Below are 24494 nucleotides of genomic sequence, written 5' to 3'. Positions count from 1 at the left end.
TAATTTATTCTTTACTATCCTTTTTTACATTTTAAATGTTGTCTATATATAAACGTAGTTCTGGAGGAAGTCCGTGAGTGATTGACAGCCGTCATTACTTGCTCCCGCCTTCGCGCATATTTAAATCCCTCCTTCCCTCTTTCCCCTGTCATGCGCGAAGGCTTTCCGAATTGTCCCACCACCTCCCCATACTCCTCCATTTCACTAGAACACCCAGCTACACTTCATCTATATCAGTGGTTCCCAACATATGGGCCGGGGCCCACTGGGGGGCCCTGAAGGTATTCCAAGTAGGCCTTGAAATCATTTCCCATAAATAATAATCATATTTTGGTGTGTGTTGTTGTTGATTTATTTGAGTTTTATTCTCAATTGTGTCAGAGGTGGGCCCCAAACATTTTTGACAATTTCGAGTGGGCCCCAAGTTGAAAAAGGTTGGGAACCCCTGCTCTATACACATGGGGAGGAGGAGAGTGGGTCTCATCCTGCATGAGCTCCGTTTAAAGCATCCCGGGACGAGGCCAGCTAACATGCATATTGTACACCAAGCACTCAAGGACAAACTCGTGAATACTAAATTATTTACTTATTTTTTACTCAGCAGCTGTATACGCACACACTCACACACTCACACACCCCTCTCAGTACAGCTGGTCACCGCTCGCTGTCCTTCTCTTTGGTCTTGGTCTTTCTCTGGGAGGCCATGTCTTTTAGCTTGGAGTCTAGTCTCCTCTGCAGGTGGGCCTTCTTGTTGGGGTCCATGGACTTGTCTTTGTGGCCGCTGCCCGCGTATAAAACTCCCTCTTTGCTGATGCGCATGCGGGCATGGCTCTTGGCTTTGTCGCCACATCCATGGACCTGCAATATCAGAATGACAGGTCGTGGACACAGGAGAGTTAACAGGAGGGCGAGGTCTTGATTGAGCACATGAAGGGTTACACACTAATCAAGAACATAGAGTGGTGACTGGTGAGACAGACTGTTTATGGAAACAGTAGGTAATTTATCCACATGCTGGGGGGAGAGCAAGGCATTTATGACACAAAATGTGACATATACTGCGGTGTTGGTCTTATGTACGGCGTGCCAGTCATATCATTGATCAATTTGAGTACATGATACTGGAAGAAGTCATGTTGCCATATGCTAAAAAGGAAATGCCTTTGTTTCACATGTTTCAAAACCCCAAACACACCTGGAGGCGTGCAAAATCATGACCCTCCAACCAATTTATGGAGGGGCCAGCTCAATCCCCAGACCTTAATCCCATAGCAAACTTGTGACATCAAAATTGCTGTTTATGATGCAAAACCAAGAATGGGAGAGGAATTGTAGAATGTGGTATAATTGACCTGGGCTGCAATATCTGTTTGTCCGACAGAGGTGAATCACTTATTAGAAACTATGGTGAGGCAATATGACTTGGAAATGTACACTTTTAATTCATACATGAAAAGGTGGATCTTTTGCATGCCCCCCATTTTTAATTACCAGTCATCAACATCTTTGGCTGCAAAGCTTAATGCACTTTCGTCAGACTAGTAAACATTCATGAAAAGATTAAATGTGTGAATGGGAGGCATTTTTTTTTTAAATGACTAAACTTACATACACTGTTAAGATAACCAGTGTGTCCAAATCCAAAGATTGTATTTGGACACTAACCCATTTATACGGCATGGCATTGTTTCCATAAATCTACTCTACTGTTACGGCTTCTGTGCTAGGATGAAGCAACATGGATTTCAAGCACTGTTACCACCCTTCATAGAAGAAAATGAAGAGAATGGAGCAAATCAAGCACATTGAATGAAGACTGAGTATGATAATGTGCTATATACTAGGGATGGGACTCCATTTTCAAATACTCTATATGGGCCTCTCTTACTGTGTTAAGTGACAAATAAAGATTAATGCAAAGTTTCATTAAATGGTAACACTTTATAATAATATCTGCTTAGTAAAGACTTAGTAAATAATTCACTAATGATGAACGAAACATTAACAAATGTTTTTATCATTAACTAAGTTTTATTAATGCTTTATAAAATATCTACAAATAATATATACAAGATTTTACATACCTTATAACAGAGTATTTTATTCATTTACAAGCAATTTGTAAATGTTTGATAAATATATGATATTAACATAACATTTCTTAGTCATTTGCAAACATTTGTTAACATTTCCTAATCATTTACAAACATTTGTTAATGTTTTGTTCATCAATAGTTAATTATTTATTAAGTCTTTCTAATGCTTTTTGCATCCATTATAAAGTGTTACCCCGCACACACTGTTTACAGCCAGGGAGAATAATATTTTAGTATTATTAGAATAATGGTCATCTATTTTCGAAGAGTGCATTTGCCATTCCCATCCCTTCTATATACTATACTTAACACTTTTGATTGATTAGATTTTTTCCTATGGTAGTGCTTTCCTTCCCATCTCACCTCAGGGATGTGGTGACTGAGACAGAACTGCCGATTACAGTGGATGCAAAGCTGCCCGAGCGTTAGCACGCTAGCTTTGCATTTCACGAAGCCACACACCCGCTCAGCTTTCACCACAGCCTCAATCAGAACATCAAAGTCGGTGTCCGCTGTGGCGGCCGCCGCGATGTCTGCAGGCCCCAATTTAGTGTGGCTCTTCCCTGAGAGAGAGAGAGAGAGAGAGAGAGAGAGAGACACACAGAGAGACACAGAGAGACAGAGAGAGACAGAGAGAGAGAGAGAGACAGAGAAAGACACAGAGAGAGAGAGAGAGCGAGAGCGAGAGAGAGAGAGGGAGACAGAGAGAGAGAGACACACAGAGACAGAGACAGAGAGAGACAGCGAGAGACAGAGAGAGAGAAGCACAGAGAGAGAGAAGCACACAGAGAGAGAGAGAGAGAGAGAGAGAGAGAGAGAGAGAGAGAGAGAGAGAGAGAGAGAGAGAGAGGTTAGGCTACAGACAGAGGAATATTATTCCAAACTAAGAGTACCAATGGTGGTCCACACCTTGTTTGGCTGCTCCTTTCCCCTTCTTTGCTTGTTGGCTTTTTCCAGCAGCACCACTGACAACTGCCTCCACCCTCTGCTGCTGCTGCTGCCGTGTTTTGGTCTTCTCCTGGCGCTTGTCCTGCTCCCTCCTCATGCGCTCCAGGTGTAGGCTCTTCAGGTCCACCCCTGCAGCACCTGTTTCCCTTGGCTGCTCAGGAGCAGTAGTGGGGACTTCCTGTGTCTCCATCTTAAGTTGGCTTCGCTGCAGTTCTGGTTCCTGTGTGCTAGGTTGCTCTTGTGGAGGAGCCCCTGGGCCATGTCTGGACACAACAATGTTGCGGTTCTTGCCTTCCCCCTGGCTCTGGTGGGCGAGGCCCCGCTCCTCGGAGATCTGGTGGACCAGAAGACGCTCGTGGGAGGTCAGAGATGGAGGGAAGTGGAGCTCTGTCTGGCTGGGATCCTGCAGAAAGCTTTCGATCTGCTGGACAATGGCTTCTCTTTTCCTCTTTTCCTGGTCTGGGTCTCGATTTTGGGTCTCTTCTCTGGGCCTTGAAGAACCACTGGCAGGTTTTTCAGCCCCATTGGGTTTACCCTGCGCGTCCCTGCCTATAGGTTTACCTCCCATATCAGACTTTTTCCCCCCTGCCGCCCCTTTCCGAGACTCCCCTCGACTCTGCTTCTGCGTGGCTGTCTGCAGGGGCTGTTTGGAGGCCTCTTTGGGGTCGCGGGTGTAGTTCTGTGGCACTGCGTCCTCCAGGTACTCGAAGGCAGTGCGGACTTCGCCGTGCTCAGTCATGTAGTCCGCGAGGGACTTCAGGAAGTCGTGGTTCCGGACGGTCTGGGAGTCACACACCACTGTGAGCTGCCGACGAGCTCGGGTCACGGCCACATTGATCCTCCGGTCCTCTGCCAAAAAGCCAACTTCACCTTGGGAAGACATAGCACACACACAACCACGATTACAGCAGTGTACCGGATGGTGGGGGGAGATCAGCATCAGCTTCAGGTGGAAGATCATGTATAGGTGGAGTAGTAGTCCCTGTATACATCGAGTGTACACTACAAGACGGAAAATTATACCATTCCTCTAAACAGAAGTTCTGGTACACCACTGTCTCAGTGCCACAATCTGTTTAGGCAACAGGTCACACCTACCCTTTCGGTTTGACCTGACCAAGGACAGGACAACAGCTTCCTTCTCTCGGCCCTGGAAGCCATCCACAGACTTGATCTCCAGCTCTGGGTGCCTTTGAGAGAGTCTCTGCCTCAGCAAGTCAACCTGACACGCAGCAGAGAAAAGACAACAGAGGAAAGACAAAAGGAAAAGAGAGATGAGGAGGAAGGGGGGGGCAGGAGAGGAAAAAAGGGCAGAGAAGGAGGGGAGAAGAGAAGAAATGACAAATGAGAGAATAATTAGTGGATTGTTCTTACGACCCCATAACAGATTTTAAAGGAACAGACCACCCTTTTTTGATTTTCCACATATTTGCAGTATTTACATTACATTGCATTTGGCAGACGCTTTATAACCAAAGCGACTTTCAAAAGAGGACATAATCAAGCCAACATCACAAGCAAATACAAAGTGCACAGGTATTTCCGAGTATTATTCATGAATGTGCATATATTTTTCGTCTATGTGTTTGCATTACCTCATTTAACAGTATAGCCAAATTAAGTATAGCAATACAAGTCTATGGTACAAAATAAAACATCATCAAATGTACTTATAAACCAATGACCAGAATGTTAAACGGCAATTTAATACGGTCCAGTGACCACTTGTGGCTTGCTGCTAAAATTACCAGTCCAGTGATTATGCTAAGCTATGCTAATCATTTTGATCCAATAAATCTAAGTACTGAAAACACAGAAGAAAATGATATGCACATTCATGAATAATGCTGGGAAATACTGGAAATATGTAAAAATCAAATGGTGGTCTGTTCCTTTAAGTAGTGTAGTTAACATGCAAATAAGATAATGGCAACTATACCTGGAGATTGTACGGTGCAATAACAGCGATGTCTTTTGCTTTCAGGCCAGCTTCCGTCAATGCTTTGATATGCAGGGCCACAATGTCTGCCTCTCCTATATAGGCATAGGACAGAACAATTAAAACATATATGGTTTTCAGCTATATTTTTCCAACCCATTTGTGAACACCACATGTGAAGTGCCCAGAATTTAGGAGCACAGAGAAGGTCTCTTTGTGCTGTGGCTGGACAGCCATGTCCATTTTGTATCCCGCATACAGTGCTGGCCAAAAGTATTGGCACCCCTTCAATTCTGTCAGATAATACGCTATTTCTTCTAGAAAATGATTGCAATAACAAAATAACTGCCAAATTACCTCAAGGATGGTCTAAAATTCCAGCAGAGCGTTGTAGAAAACTCATTGATGGTTCTCAGAAGTGGTTGTTCACAGTTTTTTTGTCTAAAGGTTGTGCTACCAAGTATTACGCTGAGGGTGTCAATACTTCTGTCCGTCCCATTTTTGAAGTTTTTTTTTTTTTCATTCTCTTTTGTGTTTTGTCATTGTAAGACAAACAAATGAAGATATTAATAACAAAGCATTTGTGATTGCAATAATTATCTGGAAGAAATAGTATATTATCTGACAGAATTGAATACTTATGGCCAGCACAGTATGAGGTTTATCCTGGATATTATCAAATTCGGGATAAGGTGTTTATATGATAACAGAGTGTTATCCCGTCCCGGTTTACATTCAACGTTTTATGTGAAGCCTGGGTATCCGGGATAAGGTGTTTCCATGCATCAATAGCATTGGAGCGCCTTTGAAGATACCCAAGGACTCTTTACAAAACATAATCTGGAAATAGCAGCAATAGGGGGAAAAACCGACAAGCGACACTGCAGGACTTAAAAGGAGAGTCTTGTTGAGGTTGCCTGTTGAGTCAAGTTGCCTGTTGAGGTGTTTGTGCCCAGACAGTTTACCTTCGTTTCCCTTGGACAGCTCGTCTGTGTCCTCCATCTCATTGAGTCCACAGCCAGCTGTGTCTATGAGAAGTAAGGGAATGCTAGTCTCCTCCACACTGGACACTCCGGGAAGGTCCCTAAGTGAAAACAACAAGAGGATTTAAACCTCTAATTTTTGACAAACACTAATTGAGGAAAACTATTCTACTGGTAGGAGATTGCTCATGTTGTCAGACAACATGAACATTCAGTACGGGGGGGGCGATTTCAATGATGCAGTGCATACAAGCAGATTACACGTCACATTCAAACAATGGTGATTGGGTAAATTTTAAACTTCAGCAGAGTTCACTCCTCCCACCAGTAATCAATTCAGCCATTCATTCCAGACCCTATACTGCCCTACAAAGGCAAAGGGCAGTAACTACATATTTTGTCAAAATTGAGTTTAGACTGAAAATGGGTCTTATTACATGTCCTTTATCTTGAAACAAAGCCTTATGGTCCGAATATTTCCCGTTTTAGAGATATTCCTATGTCAAATTTGCAGTAACTATAATATCCAACCTAATACTATGGTTTGAAAGCCTTTTTCTCAGTTCCAATACTGCACTTTGCCTTTGTAGGGCAGTATGATGAAAAAAAAATGAAAAAGGAAAGCCCATTGGGAAACTCCAACTCCCATTGTCATTGTGACACAGCACTCCTCAGCACACAAGTGAACACTGCACACAACGAAATTGCATTTATGCCTCACCCGTGCAAGGGGGCAGCCCTCAGTGGCGCCCCATGGGGAGCAGTGCGGTTGGACGGTACCATGCTCAGGGTACCTCAGTCATGGAGGAGGATGGGGGAGAGAACTGGTTGATTACTCCCCCCACCAACCTGGCGGGTCGGGAGTCGAACCGGCAACCTCTGGGATGCAGGTCTGACGCCCCAACCGCTCACCCATGACTGCCCTATAAAGAGGGCATAATAAGGACCATGCTGATGTATTACACAGTACAGTTTCAGTGCTCACTTCAGCAAGTGGTTCTCCACGCAGGCATGTGCGGTGAGTCTGCCCTGGTACATCCGCTCCGATGCCCACTGCATGATGGCCCTGTTCATGCGGTACTGAACGGTCAGCATGCGCACCACCTCCTCCCCGTACTGCTTAATCACCCGCTCCATCAGGCTCACCGACAGACCCTTAGAGGCAGCCCTGAGTGAAGGAGACAACAAAATTAAGTTGTTTTATTATTATTATTATTATTATCATCATCATTATTATTAGTAGTAGTGGTAGTATTCGAGAAAGCAGGCCTTACGTGTGGGACTTGATGGTGGGCGGGAGCTGCTTGTAATCCCCAGCCAGGATGCACTTGCGGGCGTGCAGGAGCGGGATCCAGCAGCTGGCCTCCAGCGCCTGAGCACACTCATCGATCACCACCATATCGAAGTGATCCGCTGGCAGATGCTTCAGAGGCCCATCAGCACACGCTCCTTTGGAAAGATTGGAAAAACGTTGGACATGGAGTGAAACTTCTGTTTGTTACAGAGTCACTGTGTTGCTGAGGGGCAGCTGTGACATAGGTGAGTGATGGTGGGTGAATGCGGTGAATATACTGTATGTGCATTAGTGCATAAAATGTGGTGTGCTTGGATGGTCATTGGCATGCCTGTCAACAATCCCTAATTTCCTGGGAAACTCCCTAATTTTGACCCATTTCCCAATTTCTTCCCGATTTGATTTTTTTCCCGGAAATATCCCGGATTTTTCACATTATCAAAAAACACCGTCGGTCCAGTAGGCTATTTATAGGCTACCCACGGCCCTGTCCGACGAGCCACACCCCCTCTTGAAGAGAGAGACGAGGGTCTTGCTTATCAAGCTACCTGCCAGAAGACGGTATGCCAGATACCACCAAGAATTGAAGTTCCTTGAAAATACGAGCTATCAACCTCGAGCTCCGTAGCGCTTGTGCGCCCACTCTTTTCCTCAGAAACCGTCAGTTCATGCAACTCATAAAACAGTCTCGAGACAGCGAATCATGCGATTATCGTAACCTAATCAATCTGTACCAGCACGAAGTTTTGCACGAACAGACAACTTGTGCGACAAAACAACAAGAAGAAACTCATTGCGCTCATTTCATTGTTTTGTGTTCATTGCATTATTTCTCCACGCTGTAAAACGTGTGCTGAGGGATTTTAGACAGGATCTGTCTTTGCACGCGCGCTGTTGTGAAAAGCAGAGTGGAACGCACCGTCCGATCTGTCTCTGTCATCCCGTTGACTGTCAAAATTTGGCCTTCAGAAAATTTCCCGGATTTTGGCTTAAAATATGGGAATTTTCCCGGATTTTGGGAGTTCAAAGTTGACAGGTCATTGGTCGATTTGCCCCTAGATGACACCCCCAGTGTAGTGTAGCAAGTATGTGCACCCCGATTGGAGCATGGTTGTACGCACACATAAGGTCACAAAGTAAGCATACGTATTTGTGCCATCTGTCTGAACCATGACCTGTGGCTTTTCCCTAGCCAGGCCGTGCCCTCCAAGTGACACAACACTTTCAGCGTTGCTACTAGTCAGGTCAAGAGCAATGCAAATACTTTCTGAGCTCCCCAAAAATTGGGAACTCCACCCACTTTGTCGGGAAGCAAACAACCATTAGCAAACCAAGGGAGGCGGGTCAACCATGCCGTTTGGGAAATGTTAATTGTTATGCTCTTGGTCAGACCAAGTCTCCAAGAGATTTGAAAGTCGAGCTAGCTTTTCTCTGTCTTCTCTTACTCATCACTCAGGAGAATCTTTGAATACGTTGGTCCAAAGAAAAAGGACATTTTATCCACTCCCACCACGTGTGTGGTGACAACTAGGCTATGGATAGATACTTGTCTGTGAGTGTACCCCTATGTGTATGTGTGACTTGCGTATTTCTCACCAGTGTTGGTGGCGAGAATGACACTGGCTCTCTTGAGGATCTGTTTGGTGGCTTCCTCCTCTCTGCTCCTCAGCTCCTAAAAAAGTTTTTAAAGTTATTTCTTGAGGAAGAAAACTGTCCATTAATTGACATGGCCACAAAGAACATGTAAATGCACCAGAAACGCTGACTAGTTTTCATCTGTAGTCTCTGGTAGGTTAACATTGAAAAAAAAAAGAAAATCACATACAGAAAATAGCATAAACAACAACATAACAACAACAACAAAAAATGTACAATTCATATTGATATGGCCAAGAACCAAAAAATCGAACAACAGACGTAACGTCATGTAAGAATAAAAGGAAGACAAACAACAACAACAACGTAACAAAATAAAAGCTTTAAACCTTGCGTAGGTCTCCCAGCTCTCTCTTCAGTCCACTCCTGCTGCCCCAGTCTTTTGTCTTCTTCATCTCACTCTGCCACACAGGAACACACAGAACAGTTTATAATGTTCAGTATCTCAGCCATACAGTTTTGATTGGTAGAATGGTAGAATACACCTACCCTTAAGAATCATGGATAGATCATGTCCTCATTAGTACGCAAACTCAGCAAGGCATCAAATTCTTATTCTCATTGTACCAATTCTCTTCACTTCTAGCCCCGTAAACTGTTTTTTTCTTCACTGCAGTCCTTTATGGTGCTATGCTGTACACGGTGTTTGTATCCGTTTTGTCCTTCTGTCTGTATGTTCCTTCTAATTTGGGTGTTATATCTGATTTGATTGTATTGTTTTATTGTAATACAGAAAACTCTTAAAGTGTTCAAAAGAATTCTGCACGAATTGCTAAGAAATTAAGCCATGACTTACAAGGGCCTTATCCATGTCTTTACGGATGTCTGCGATGATGTCAGTGTTGTCACTGCGGGCGAGGATGGCGTCCAGGGAGTACTGCTGGATGGTGTCCAGGAGACGTGCAGGGTGGCCCAGCCTCAGCACCTTCACCTTGCCGTGGGCCAGCCGCTCCACCAGGTTGTCCACGGCAACGTTGGATGGAGCACAACACAGCACCTGGCCAACAGCACAGGGATTGGAAAACCATACCGAAGAGATTATTACTGTTGCTATTACTTTTACTTCATATGTTTATTTTCACATCAAGTACATGCAAAACAACATTAAAGGTGGGCCTATTTAGCAGTGAGGTGAATCGTAGGTATCATATCAAAGTATAGTAATTACATTACATTCACATTTCTGTATCTTTCACTCAGTTTCTTTGACATAAATCTTCAGTATGTATGTAATATTTTCCATCCCTTGAATTTCCTTAATAATAGACAACCAAACATGTTTGTTTAAGCTAACCCAGGGAGTGCTGAAATGTTGTAAAACAAGAATACGGGCTTAGGCAGAATCAAGCGAACTTGTCTTTGACTTTGAGTAAAACTTGTTGCCAACTTCCAACTTTAACTTGTAGAGAGTTACTTGTGCAAAATCCCTGGTGCTGAACAAAAAGATTAAGTATTTTTTTGAAAAAAGGTTCGCACACTCCTTTGGATTTTTTCTTCTTTAAGTTATTTTTTCTTCTTTTTATTCATTCATTCATTGGCAATGAATGAATGAATAAAAAGAAGAAAAATCATTCATTCATTGGCAATGAATGAATGAATAAAAAGAAGAAAAAATAACTTAAAGAAGAAAAAATCCAAAGAAGTGTGCAAACCTTTTTTCAAAAAATAAAAAACGTCCAACTTTAAGACATAATAACTTTGGGCTTTCACACCTTTATCATCGAGACAGGACAGTTGGAAGCAGACAAGACACGAGTGGGGAGAGGGAGATGGGGAAGGATCAGGAAATGACCTCAGGTGGAAACTGAACCCAGGTGATTGGTGTAATGGTATGGTGCCCACATAAGGTACCCGCATGTCTGCTTGTTTTCATATCTCTACGCCTCTACCTTAGAAAAACGCTACACAAGGGGCCACGTGGTCCACTGGACTAGTGCTGGGGACCTGAGTTCGATTCCGGCTCGAGGTAATTTCTCAATCCTTACCAATCTCTCTCTCCCAAACATGTCCTGTCTGTTCTCCACTGTGCTGTCAAACAATAAAGCCCTAAAAAACACAAAAGCCTTAAAAATATATACTGTATAAAAAACCTGCTATACTCTATACTACACTATACTGCTGCTACTGCTACACTAAATATATAAATATATAAATATATAAATATGTCCAGAACTCTGCTGCCAGGATCATAACAGGCACTAGACCCTGGCAGCACATCACCCCCATACTCAAGCAGCTTCACTGGCTCCCCATCAAGTCACACATTACCTACAAAGTCCTCCTCCTAACCTTCAAGTCCCTCCATGGTCTGGCACCCCACTACCTCACAGACCTCCTTCACCCCTATGACCCCTCAAGATCCCTGCGGTCCTCTTCCAAGGGCCAGCTGATTGTCCCTCGTACCAGGCTCAAGACCACCAGTGACAGAGCCTTCCATGTTGCTGCTCCCATTCTTTGGAACAATCTGCCCGACCACATCCAGAATGCCCCTTCACTGGCCATGTTTAAGCAACACCTTAAGACACATCTCTTCCTGGAGGCTTATGGCTGCTAGTCCCACAAGCACTTTCTTTTACATGCATTCACACACATGCTCACACACTGACGCGCACACACACTCACACTCACACTTTCCAACACAACACTCTGTGAAGCGTCCTTGGGTGTTTTGAAAGGCGCTATATAAAACGAAAGTATTATTATTATTATTATTAAACCCTATACTACACCCAACACCTCTTCTTACCTTGTTTCCTTGTTTCACAGCCTGCTGAATGAGTTCCACTACAGTGGTGGTCTTGCCCGTGCCCGGCGGGCCATGTATGACAGCTAGGTCCTTCTGCTGCAGGGCAAATTTCACAGCCTCCCTCTGGGAGTGGTCAAGTCCCGTGTTATAGAACTCCAAGTCATCTGACCAAGACAAGGATTAGACAGATGTAGACATTAGAGATGCACCGGATCCTGATTTTTAGGATCCTGCCGGATACCGGATCCACTGCTTAAGATCCTGCCGGATCCGGAACCGGATCCTACGAAAGGGTTGAAACACATAGCCAACTCGCACACGTGGGCCCTTTTTATTACGTTGGCGCAAACTATTTTTAAGACTCATTGGCTTACTGCCACACTGCCTTCAACGGCCGCTTCCAAAGGGCTTTCACTCCATGCAGCGATTGGGGTTCTGAAAGAATGACTGAAAAGCCTAGGCTACGTAAAAAGTAGAGATGCCCCAGATCCTGATTTTTAGGTAACTGCCGGATACCGGATCCCCACTGCTTAAGATCCTGCCAGATCGGTATAGTCTGAAAAACCCTATTATCCTGCCGGATCCGGAACCGGATCTTGGATCCTGTGCATCTCAGTAGACATACAGTAGGTTAAGCCAGTGGTTCCCAAACTGATGTTCGGGACCCCCAAGAGGGTCGTGGAGGTACTGCAGAGAGGTTGCGGAAAGAAGGGACTGTTTGCATAAAACCTTGAATATATGCTTTTATGACATTGTTAGAAACAATATTCCCTTCCATTGGTAAGAACTGTATTTACCTTCCTGTGATTTAATGTGTTTTTGCATTTAAAAAATGGGAGGTGGGGGCCTGCTCGCTCTAAGCGATCCCAGTCAAGACTGTTCTCTGTCGTTGTTCCTCAATGGTGGAATGGTCTCCCAGCAGCAGCAAGACTAAGCACATCTCTTTCAGCCTTCAAGAAGCATAAAGACTCTTCTCTTTCGTGAGTGACCATCTACTACACTAATGCTTGAGCTGTCCCAGTCCTGGGTCACTCTATGGAATGATGTGTATGTGTGTGCATGTGTGTTTACTCTACTTAACCCTGTGTTAATGTACCTTCAAAAACATCTGCACGTGGTGTTCTGTATATTTCCTGCACACTTTTTTTTCTACTAGTGATGTCAGCTATGATTATGTCCTCAATTGTGAGGACTGCCATCTGCCAAATGCAATGTAATGTAATGTAATGAAAAGCAAATCCTTTCTGTTGTGTTGGATGTGTTTTGAGAGGTGTGCCTTACTCTGTGATGAGAGCTCTGCAGGCTGCGAGAATCCAAAGAGAACACCGATGAGGTGAGATGCTGGTCCACTACCGTAGCCGTTCAGAGAGTTGAGTGCACTGGAGACACGACAACAGGGACATTCACGACACTCAGGTAATACCGTATTTCTCAGTGCAATTCACAAGGCTCATATTAATCACACCTTCATATGTAGGCCTACAGTATATGGGGTTAATATAGGATTTTCTTATTAAAGGATAGTTCCGGCGTAAAATGAAAGTTTCACCATCGATTTCATATGCTCCAAAATGTATCTAATGATTAGCCATTCCGGGAAATGCCGCGCCGTTATGGAGTTAGCTTATTTTAATCTTTTTGGCGAATAACGCAGCCAATGCATCACGGCGGGGCCAATTTGTAAATATTATTTTCTGATGTTTCCCCGCTATAAACAACCTCAAAAACGCTGGTCCACTGGTGAAGAGGAACAATAATATTTCATTGTTTTGACATGTGAAAAAAGCTTTGCTGCTTTTGATGTATCATAATACAGCCTGAGCTTATGTGTCCGTGCAGGGCTTAGCCTTGTACAGCCCCTGGCCCAATTTCATTCCTGACCCATAGTGTCTGCGTCTCTGCTGTTGACACACACCTTGTTAGTCTCCTGTAGGTGACGTCATTGGCCACCTTCATGATGTTGAAGACTCCGTCGCTGTCAAGGTTGAGACCATCTTGACCGTCGTCAAACGCCACTGCCACAGATGTCTGAGTCACTCGAGTCACCACCCCTGTGCCCAGCTGGCTCCTCTGGCTACAGCCCTCCGAGTCATACAGGCCCACGATGTCACCTTCAATAACAAGGCAAAAGCGGAGAACGTTTAGGGAGAGAAGGTTTTTCTTCCCACCCCCCACCACACCATTTAAAAAAATATTATTTCACATACTATGTGTAAAAATGAAGCAATGAAGGGGAACTCGCACACCGTTCTGCCGAATGCAATATTGATTTTTTATTGCATTAGAAAAACAAAAAAGGTGCTGATGATGGTCTGACTGTGACCGAAACGTTTGCACTACACTTGGGTAGCACCTTTTTTGTTTTTCTAATGCAATAAAAAATCAACATTGCATTCGGCAGAACGGTGTGCGAGTTCCCCTTCATTGCTTCAAGTTAATCCACTGGAACCTACGCACCCACCAGGCATCAAGTTCAAAGGCGCGGTACCTCCATTGAAAGAAAGTTCACATACTATGTGTACCAATAATAAATGAGCAGAGTGTTATTGTCACCTGGTCCAAGGCTATTGCTGGGCAGCACAGATGCCCCAATCCTCTTTCTGGGCTCCAAGACAACCAGCAGGCGGCCATACAGACCAGTTCGTTGACTGCCTATCTGCAGCTTTAGAAGACACACTCCTTTATGCTGCAGATGCTTCAGAGAGATATTTTCCTGAAGAAGTCTGAAACAGGAAAACAAAACTGTACTGTCAACCAGCCAAGAAGGACACGGCGGCACCATCCTCAACACTTCCCCTCGACTTTTGTTGACTCCTAAGATACATTTTCGTATGCATCAGCTTCATGGGCTGACCATTGTTTCACAAGGAGAGCAAAGCTTGTTTGAATTTGATCAAGATTTTACATTTAGGACAGCATGCCTGGTGTGTCAGTTTTCAATATTTTTGCAGTCTTTGCTATCCCCGCTCTATGTTCTGAGGTCTCTTTCGCGCATCAATCGGGAGCGTACTACATATGCTCCCCTGGTCCTATGTTTCTCGGTCTTTGTATGGGACCAGGGAACTTAGGGTCCTTTTTCTAGAAAAGGGTTCTATATGTTCCCCGCATTGTATAACCCCTCCCAAAAGCATCCCTAAACTTAACATATCACTGTCAGTAGGCTAATGCAATGTTTCCGAGCTTTCAAATTGTACCCTTCCCAAAACCATCCCCTACCCAACCTGTCACAGTAATGCATGTTTCTTTCTGAGTTGTAAATTTGTGCCCTGACCAACCTAACCCTAACCTGTGACAGGTGCATCAACAACCTGAGCTTTGCCAGGCGGCAGCAGTGTACTTGGAAGCAGCGTGGAACAAAGAACCCTTTATTTGTATATATATATATATATATATATATATATATGTACATGTATATATATAAATACATGAATAAATAAATAAATAAAAAAGGTTGCGGGGAACATGGGACCAGGGGAACACAGGGATGACCCCAATCAATCAGCACCAGCACACACCTGGTTTCCTCTATTTCGCATTCTCTCTCCTCTTGAAGGAGCTCCAGCGTCTTGGAAACGAACGTCTCCACATCCATGACTGCCAGTCTGAAACAGACAGTAACGTTTGCAGTTAGGCCAGAGACTTTTTAAAGAACAATTACTTTGAATTGGGCTACATCATTTTCAACAGTTACCATGCGCTCTTCCTTGCGAAGACCGACCGATTACGAAGACAGATCAGGAAAAACACACAGCAGACAATTAATTTATTATGGATGGCAGTCGCATACCGGTCTTCTGCCAGTTTACACTCCTCTGCCAGTAATTTAAACTAAGTTAGAAATAACAGGCAACCACACTGGGGGACGGGGGTCGTTATCGCACTGACCAGAAATGAACCAGACAAATGAACGGATGCACCCAGTAAACGATCGACCTTCTTTGCGAAAATGGACATGTAACGTGAGAGCTGCAGTGTTGGCACAATGTCTTTCACTTTCCCGCACTTGGTACGAGTTGAATCTAGCCAGGGCAATGTCAGTGTCAACAGAATTTTTAGATAGACGACACGGCACCCTGACACGGTTCTCTGTGTGTAGCAGCTGAGCTAACCGACGGAAACCAGAGCGACAACAACGACGAAAAGGGCGACAATTCGCTTCAAAATAAAAGTCACTCGCCGTTGAGTCGACCACATCGTCACGAGATGAACTTGCACCAGATGCTGTCATCTGGTGGAGAAACGAGGCACCGTCACTGAAAAATAGAATAGAAATAGAATAGAATAATGTTTTCAAAGTAGAATAATATTTTATGAATGAATTAACACCTTTATTGCCCCAAAGGTCATTTGTTTTGCGTTTTGGAGCCATACAATAAACACTTTGGCATACAATTACTACATTATACAGAGACAAGGCTAAAAAAACAAAGTAGACAGAGTAGACTCTAATAAAAAAAAATCTGGAAGTGGGAATAATTAAAATACCTAAATCCTATATAGGCATACCGTAGCCTACATTTATTGAAGTTAATCTGTCTGAACTTAACTAGTTGAAAAGTTGGATACTTCTAGGCACAAAGGATGTTAACCCTCTATTAGTCTTTAAAAAGGGCAACCTGTAGGCCTATTTAAGTCCAGGTGGGGGGGTATTCAAAGTATGACCAAAGTACAGCAAGTCTTTCAGCTAAAAATGTGTCTGAATGTCTGGACATTCAAAATGGGTGATATAGAGATCCACCTTTTCATGTAGGCTATGAATAGTGCAATTTTCCCAGTCATTATGAATACTTTGAATTTGATGGTAAGTAGCCTATTTGTGAAAAAGGTCACAGTTGTGAATGGGCAGCATGTATTCTGGAAAGAAACGGCTCAAAATATTACACAATGGTTCATATGTGGCTCAAGGCAGGTGAGTGAATACTTTTGGTAATATACAGTCATAGAAAAAGTTTGTACACCCTTTGAAATTTCTTACATTTCTGTCAAAAGTGGTCATAAAACATGGTTTGATCTTCCAGGAAATCACAAAGAACAAACAGTGTCTGCTTTAACTAATTCCACTGAGGTAATGACAAAAGGAGGCGCACACAAAAGGCTTGTGTGCAAAATGTGTATTGTAGCCAAAAATTTACAACAGAAGTCAGAGGATAAAACTGGAGCAACAGACTTTTCGGACCTAGTCCATTCTCAATGTCTCCAGTAAAGGTCTGTTGCTCCAGTTTTAACATTTTGAACAAATTTGAATTGGTAAGCGGAACTCACAATGTCATGTTTGGAAGAAAATGAAAAACCTTGACCAAAACCCCATCTCCACTGTTAAGTATGGTGGCGGGAGCATCATTATGGGACTACCTTGGTGCCTCAGGCCATGTCAGTTTGCTATCAGTCGAACAATGAACTGACAAATGTATTGAGATATTTTACAGAAAAAGATGAGATGATCTGTCACAGTTGAAGCGCACAAGAGGGTGAGTGCTGAAACAGGACAACAAATCATGTTAAAACATGATGTTTACTTTAGTTTAGTCTAGTTTAGTTTAGTTTGAGTGTGTGTGTGTGTGTGTGTGTGTGTGTGTGTGTGTGTGTGTGTGTATGTGTGTGTATGTGATTGTGTGTGTGCTGTGTGTGTACTCCTCATTAATTTAAAAAAAAAAAAAAACCTAACCCCTCTTTGCAACTGCATTTGTTGTTATGTAGATTTCCTGTGCACTTTGTATTTGCTTGTGATGTTGGCTTGATTATGTCCTCTTTTGAAAGTTGCTTTGGTTATAAAGCGTCTGCCAAATGCAATGTAATGTAATGTAATGTAAAAACAAATCATCTTTCTGATAAAAAAAAATACAGTCAAGATTTGTAGCCTTTTTTCTCCTCTTCCAAAATTTGAACCTGTGAGTCCTCAAAAGAAATTCAGTTGTCACAGTGTAATGTACAGTAGGCCTAAAACTTTAATAATAAGGACCAGTAGTTACACAGTGTAAACAGGGGTGATAGTGTATTTGTAGCAGTTGTGTAAACAAAAAGCATGCAATGTCCATAACATCTATAGTGCTAAAAACAATTTCACTATGTTGACTGAGCCCATATGCTAGGAATTTGTAAACATTGCAACCAACTTTCAAACTGTAAGTCTGACTAAAAATACAGGCTCACATCCCACTGCCCATTTTTGGAATCACTGAGTAGAAAAGTAAAGGTGAGATTTGTATAGTGTTGCCCTTAAATGATTGGACATTGGAGACACTGTCAAAATCAATGTATGAGGTAGCTGAACATTTCAGTGCAAAGTTGAGAAACATACAAACAAACAAGAATCAAAGTAGTATTATGGCCCACCACAAAATATAAATGAATCAGTAAAATGCAAAGTCCTAGCATGTGACACAATATTGTACTGTAGACAAGATAATAGCCTAATAAGCTTAAGACACTGTATGTCTAAAACAATTAAAGCCAAATTCAGAATACCACTGGCTGCTGACCACCACTCATCTCAAACTTTGAAGAGATGGGACCAAGTCATTAATTAACAAGTCACAAGTAATTCTCAAATCCAGTCAAGTCCAAGTCAAGTAGAGTAGAGTCACTTTATAGACCCCCGGGAGAAAGTCACAAGTTGACACATTTGACCAAGTCAAATCCAAGTCCAAGTCATACCAAAGCCAAGTCAAGTACAAGTCCATGTCATTCCTAATATTGCCAAGTCAAGCAACAAGGCATCAATTTGTGACTCAAGTCTGACTCAAGTCCAAGTCACAAGTCTTCATCTCTGCTTTGAGGTACTGTAGGTGATCAGCTTCCTTGTGGTCTGATGATACTAGTCCGAGTCACTGCTACTGCTGCTGCTGCTGCTGCTGGAGGAGTGCTGTTGATAGAGAAATGCATGCATGGAATTAGTCAGATCACATGTAATTAGACCCTATAATACAGGCTAATAAAAGAAAGTAAGGCCTGACTGATCAAAGTCAGCTTTCAAAATGTATGTCTTGTGTGCTTTCCTACAGTCTAAACATGATTTCTTAAAATTGCTGCATCTGCAGTTTTCCCAGCTGTACAGGCCACCATCTCTATCCTTTGTGAAGATTGTAATTCAGTAAAATCGCCAAATAATTTTGTCTTTAGTTTGGTTTTTGAATCATTGCTGAGATAATATGACGTGTTGGGTGAAGGTCAAGTGGCAACCCTCTGGTTAAAGTAATGAAGCCAGTTTTTTCCCCCAATTATGAGGTGGCGATGAAGTTACGTAGACTGTAACGTTTGCCTGGTAATTTTCACACTTCAAATAAACATACTTACAGCTGGGTTCAAAAATCGAATTTTCATCTGGTCAATTGTATTGATATCCACATCATACGTATATTGTGACAAGTGCTTTGAATGATTTCCATTGAACACATAGCCAAGTGTAAGTTCTGTAAATTATCAATCAATCAAAATGTATTTATATCACAACTAGTTGATTCAAATACACTTAGGCCTAACACATTTCTACTTTCACACACCAGCTTTTTAATAGGAGTGTGGTTGGCAGAGCCAGGGGCACTGATAAAAAATGTGGGCCCCATTAAAGATTCAAATTTTGGGCCCTCAAAATGACAAATTATGTTTTCAGCATCCTTCCAGGGCCCTGTCAGAGCTGTCGGGCCCTTAGAATCTGTAACACCTTACCCCCCCCTCTCGGCACCCATGGGCAGGGCTGGCATGATTGACAGTCGCAACCTCTTCTTCCAAACATTGGAAAACTTGGGCGGCAGGATTTTCACCATCTAGGACAATAATTGCGCGCATATTTGGAACTGGTCATGGGGCGGATTGTAAACGACGCCCAGGTGAGCTAAAATGGCAACCCCCAGTGGTTCAAAATTGTTTTCATTCAGCTCTGCTGAAGTCTATGGGTGACGTCACGGATACAGTTTCCATTTATTATACAGTCTATGGTGAAGGTACATAGTTTCCAGTGTTGCAACGGAAAGGAAAATGTGGGTGGAGCCCTTAGCCCTACTCCACCTGCTGACGCTAGGAGGTCTGACGCAAAAAAAAACATGCAGAACCAGTTTTGTAGTGTTGTCACATTACTAAATCACCATGCCGAGTTTCATTGTCTGACTGTGCCAATAAGGTCCACAAATGTCTGATTCCATGTATAATGACCCCAATCAATACCAGATTAATAGGAACACAAGAACTACTTTTAGTTATATCAAATAAGGCCAAAGTGCCCAAGCATTATTCCTTCCCTGTAGTAAGACTCAATTAAATGAAGAAAATGCTGTCAGTGGTTGGTTGGAGTCATAAAGTAAACACAAACTCCAAACAACCCCTACATCCTCCTCACACTTACCTTTCCATACATGTGTTTGTAAGCCTTGTGTGGTTTCATCTTCTTTCCCTTCTTCATCTTCTTGTGCATCTTGTGTCCTGCGAGTGCCATCCCGGCTGCTGCCAGGCCTCCTGCCAGGCCTCCTCCCATCATGGCACTGGAGGATCCAGGGTACCCATGGGGGCCGAGAGGGTATTTGTTGCCATGGTGCTTGTGGTGCTTGTGGTGCTTGCCATGGTGCTGGATGGGGTAGCCTGCTACCCCCCCATGCTGCAGGTGAGTGGGGTATGTCCCTGGGTGGTATGAGGGAGAAGGAAAGGGAGCTCGAGCCATAGCAGGGGTGGCCATGGGATAAGGGTTTAGTTGCATTGGAGGAACAGCTGGGCCAATATGGGGTGGGTACATCATGTTGGGACGCGGGTGGCTTGGATTGGGAACTCCAGGATAACCTCCCATGGAGGGAATTCCAGGGTAGCCTACAGGAGGAACCCCGGCTGGTCCTGGATAGCCGAAATTTGGTGGAAATCCAGGATTGCCAGAGGGAAGAAACCCGTGGTTGGGGGGACCTAAAAAGATAATAAAATCAAACCACTAAGTAAATTTAAGAGTAACCTGGATATGTATCTACTACAGTGTACCATGAAATTTAAGATGGACAACTTAAACAGGCTCTCATTAGGCCTATTAAATTCCATAGCCTACCTTGGTAAGACATTATGTATGGAACTGTTGATCCACTAAATGCAAATGGCAACCCTGTAAAATTGAGAGAGAGAGAGAGAGAGAGAGAGAGAGAGAGAGAGAGAGAGAGGGAGAGAGAGAGAGAAGGAAATTTTTTTTTTACTAAAACAAAAACAAAAAAAGCTTGAGTCTTGTCACTTGATGAGCCTTGTTAATTCAGCTGTAAACATCAACAATGTCGATTTAACTGGTGGGCAGAAAACAGTTTTTGGTACATTCTACGGCAACTACGGCACAGTTTTCAAACATTTAGTCTTTATTACCTGACGACGTGTAAATGTTGTTGTGGCGCTTGTTCTTCCGGGAACCAGTCAGCAGTAGCGCAACCAGCGCTGTCAATTGCGAATGGACTCGGAAGCGCGGAACGTTCAGTATAACCATTGGGCATGTTCGTGATGGTGCACATGGCGGCAGTCTGCGCAACGCGCGTAGGCCTACGCCCTGCGAAATTACCGCGTCCTTACAATGCATTCTGTTAGTAGACTGATAAACCAGCCTAAATGTGAGGTTGAAAATTTTTTGGGCGACCAGCGGGTGGCGCTGGTTTAGGCTGTTAGGTATTTCTGAAGACTGCATGCTTCATCACAAACAAGGCCATCAGCTCGATCACTGATTAGTGTCAAAGGAAGGGAGGTATGACCTTTCTTGTTCATTAAGATAAAGAAAATAACCAACAAGCATCTAACTTTGAATAGACTACATTAGCCTATAAGATCAAATGGGGGGAATGAAAATCAATTAATGTTCCTTTAAAAAAAAAATGCTGATAGATGGGTGCTAATTATAAAGGGGTGTGGTTTATGAAGTTATTAAAATAACCTGAAGCTTGCATTGGTGTGAAATATTTAATTGACAATAGGTTTATTTTGTAGACATGTCATTCGTTATAGGCCTATGCTCGATTTGTAGACCTATAGGCCTACATGATGTTACATAGGATATTTAACAGATTTATTTATTTATTCAGATTTGACAGTATTTTTAAATGCAGGATGCCAGCCATAAAAACAATATCAACGAAAAACAGCCTAGAATTCTAGATAGCAGTGGCATGCTGCCTGAACCCCTTTGAGTTGGAAATAGCATACAGCCACTTCATTCATTCATTCATTCATTTGGATAGGACAATGCAAATTAATCAATACATCAGATTGAGAGCTTCAATATAAAAATGCCAGACTTAGCATAGATGCTAAATTTCATCTGTTGTCCTAGGTAGCCTACTCACACTAAAAGACATAACAAGAAAATAAAATTCAGGCAGGAGCATGGTCCTCTTCTAAAGGCCAGCACAAACGTATATTCAAACATATTGCTTCGTTCATATAATTCATATTTCTTCTGTATAAAAATAATAATTCCATTTATGTGGATATGTGGATACCATTTGTGGATATATGTGGATCATGTTTTAAGCTAGAGCAGTGACTGGCTCACTTTTACTTAATGTTTCTAAAACCAAGGAGCTAATTTTTGATTATACTAGTGTTTCTTCACCATTTTTAATTTCTAATTAAAATGTTGAAATTGTCTGCTGTTTTAAGTATCTAGCCATATTGACTGCAAGCTTAACTTCACAGATAATGTTGATGTAATATGCAAGAAGGCCAATCAATGGTTGTTGTTAATCAGGAAACTGAGAGACTTTGGAGTAAGCTGCAACATCTTGTAGAGGTCATATGTAAGCCTAGAGTGTCCTTACCTATAACGTTTCTGTTTTCACCCTACTGAACAAGAACAGGCTGTCCAGAGTGGTGAAAATGGCAGGAAAGACCATATGGAAGACCCCAAAAAACACTGGACAGTCTATACATGACTGCAGTTGACAGGAAAACAACAGACATTTTTGATGATCCCACCCATCCTCTTCACTCTGAGCTTGAACTGCTGCCCTCAGGGAGGCGCTGATCACTCATTGCATAGAAAAACATCTATCTATAAACATTCTTTTATTTCAAATGTAAGTGTAGGGTCTTGAACTACTGCCTGACTGATGTGTGTTTTGTATTTGTGTTGTGTTTATATTCAGTTTTTATTCTGTGAGACCAAAGGCAATTTTCATGCATGACAATAAAGTCTATTCTATTCTATTCCATTCTATTCTATTCTATTCTATTCTATTCTATTCCATTCTATTCTATTCTATTCTATTCTATTCTATTCTATTACACACACATGAGTCTGTAGTGGTAGCCTAAGTGGACACCCCCTGTCACTATCCAGGGGCCTTCACTGAGTTTGAGTCATATGAGCTAAACTATAGGCTACTTTTATAGAAAGTATGCTTACAGGTAGTTGCAAATTTTGTTTCAATCAAGTGAATAAGCACATGTGTCAGCTGCAGCTTGTATTATCTACCTCAATAAGCCCATAGCAAAGTAAAACGAATGCTGATTTGTGTTCAGATATGTAATGTACATCTGTCAAGTCCTCAGTGTAATATGGAGTGATGGGGGCCCTTGTGCTTTGGAAATTATCCAAAATCCATACATACAGTATACTGTAGGCCTAGTGACAAATCCTGTTTGTTTTTAAAACAGCAAAATGGTCAGAGGGCTCCTAAATTAGAATTGCAATATAGACCGCCATGGAGTTACTCCTGGAATGGTAATTTTGTTTAAAAAAAAAAAAAAAAAACTACTAATATAACTTCTTATTATATGCCTGATTTCTATCCTGTCTCTTTTAGACTATGATGATACTATTATGGTAACTAACACTTGTGGTGGATATTTCATCACTGGAATATCTTGAAGCCCGGACCTAGACATAACTTGAAGCTCATATCAGTAAGAACTGCATGCAAAGTCTGCATGTCACACAAGCCACCTGCTGGTGACTTGGCCACACTAAAGTTTTCGTTGGGGATTTAAAAAATAAAAAAGCTTAGCGTGCCACCTATTGGTCAAATGTTCACACTACAGTAGATTATTGCCCTGCTGTGTTTGCCGGGTGTTTATGTGGGTGAACATGCAGTGGATATTGTCACTCAGGGCCTTGTCAGGAGTTGCTCAATTCAGACACCCTAAACCTAATGATTCAGACAGCAAACTAAACCGCTGTTTTTCTCTGCTAGTCATATCCAACCCTATTGAGCTATTCAATGGACAGACATCCCACCCAGAGAATAATTCTCCTCCCCATGAGCAAATAAATCGACAAGACCGCCTGCCGCATTTGCGTACAGAAATAAATAAACAAGTTGGAAAGAAATACATGACATACAAAACAGTACTCTAGGAAATATCATAAGAAAAACTATGTGTAAATAAATTGAAAGAGAAAAGGGGGAAATTCATGGATTTTCATTTTGTATTATATTTCATTTATGATTTGATGATATGATTACAGATTCAAGATTCAAGAGCTTTGTCAAAAAACAAAAACAAAATTGAATTTGAATTACAATTATAATGTACTCCGAGCCACGCCAGCTTCCACATTGTTACATGTTTTTACATGCTCATTCATTTCCAATTTTCCAAATTTGTTTTGGTCCTCCATATATGCTTGTTTACATATAGAATGTAGGTAATACTTGTTTACATATAATGGCAGAATTGAAAAAAAAACTCTTTTTAATTACCCAACACCCCACCTGCCTTGGCTGTTCTCACCTGCATCTGAAACCTTTGAACTGGCAGGTGCCAGCTTTATAGAAACCAGGAAGCCTAATTTGTAACAAATGTATTTTGTGGCGATGGTGTGCCCGTAAAACACTCAGCCACTCTTTGAGGTCGCACACTTGTGCGTTTGAAGAATTTCTTGCGCTGT

At 42.4% G+C, this 24494-nt stretch overlaps 2 protein-coding genes across 3 annotated transcripts; both read right to left on the bottom strand.

The window, feature by feature from the left end:
• Positions 1–15766, bottom strand: ighmbp2 (immunoglobulin mu DNA binding protein 2). Of its 2 annotated transcripts, none has more exons than XM_063197617.1 (17): positions 15354–15766; positions 15178–15264; positions 14216–14385; positions 13578–13773; positions 12944–13041; positions 11663–11826; positions 9713–9913; positions 9246–9317; positions 8857–8932; positions 7241–7415; positions 6952–7134; positions 5949–6067; positions 4984–5078; positions 4143–4266; positions 3006–3914; positions 2460–2659; positions 1–858 (listed from the first exon to the last, which is right to left on the bottom strand). In XM_063197617.1, the coding sequence occupies exons 2-17, from the start codon at positions 15252–15254 to the stop codon at positions 655–657; spliced, it is 3063 nt and encodes a 1020-aa protein (XP_063053687.1). In that variant the 5' UTR covers positions 15255–15264; positions 15354–15766; the 3' UTR covers positions 1–654. The 2 variants fall into 2 exon arrangements, with proteins under 2 accessions (XP_063053687.1, XP_063053688.1); XM_063197618.1 differs by having other exon boundaries at positions 15548–15766.
• A 1546-nt stretch (positions 15767–17312) lies between these two features.
• Positions 17313–21058, bottom strand: LOC134446945 (proline-rich protein 13-like). Its single transcript, XM_063196239.1, has 4 exons — positions 20984–21058; positions 20682–20735; positions 20001–20545; positions 17313–18524 (listed from the first exon to the last, which is right to left on the bottom strand). Exons 2-4 carry the CDS (start codon positions 20692–20694, stop codon positions 18477–18479), a joined length of 606 nt encoding a protein of 201 aa, XP_063052309.1. The 5' UTR covers positions 20695–20735; positions 20984–21058; the 3' UTR covers positions 17313–18476.
• Between the last annotated feature and the right edge of the window lie 3436 nt (positions 21059–24494).

Source organism: Engraulis encrasicolus, chromosome 4, assembly GCF_034702125.1.
Source record: "Engraulis encrasicolus isolate BLACKSEA-1 chromosome 4, IST_EnEncr_1.0, whole genome shotgun sequence".
In the NCBI taxonomy this organism is placed as follows: domain Eukaryota; kingdom Metazoa; phylum Chordata; class Actinopteri; order Clupeiformes; family Engraulidae; genus Engraulis; species Engraulis encrasicolus.
This window is presented reverse-complemented; position numbering and strand designations above follow the sequence as displayed.

Excerpts from the sequence above, each read along its gene's own strand:
- ighmbp2 (XM_063197617.1), bottom strand. The coding sequence starts at position 15,254 with ATGGATGTGGAGACGTTCGTTTCCAAGACGCTGGAGCTCCTTCAAGAG. Across the intron at positions 13,774-14,215 it reads CAGCAATAGCCTTGGACCAG|GTGACATCGTGGGCCTGTAT; the intron begins GTGACAATAACA and ends TTGTTATTGAAG. Across the intron at positions 9,318-9,712 it reads AAGACATGGATAAGGCCCTT|AGTGAGATGAAGAAGACAAA; the intron begins GTAAGTCATGGC and ends CCTGTGTGGCAG.
- LOC134446945 (XM_063196239.1), bottom strand. Across the intron at positions 18,525-20,000 it reads ACAAACACATGTATGGAAAG|CACTCCTCCAGCAGCAGCAG; the intron begins GTAAGTGTGAGG and ends CTCTATCAACAG.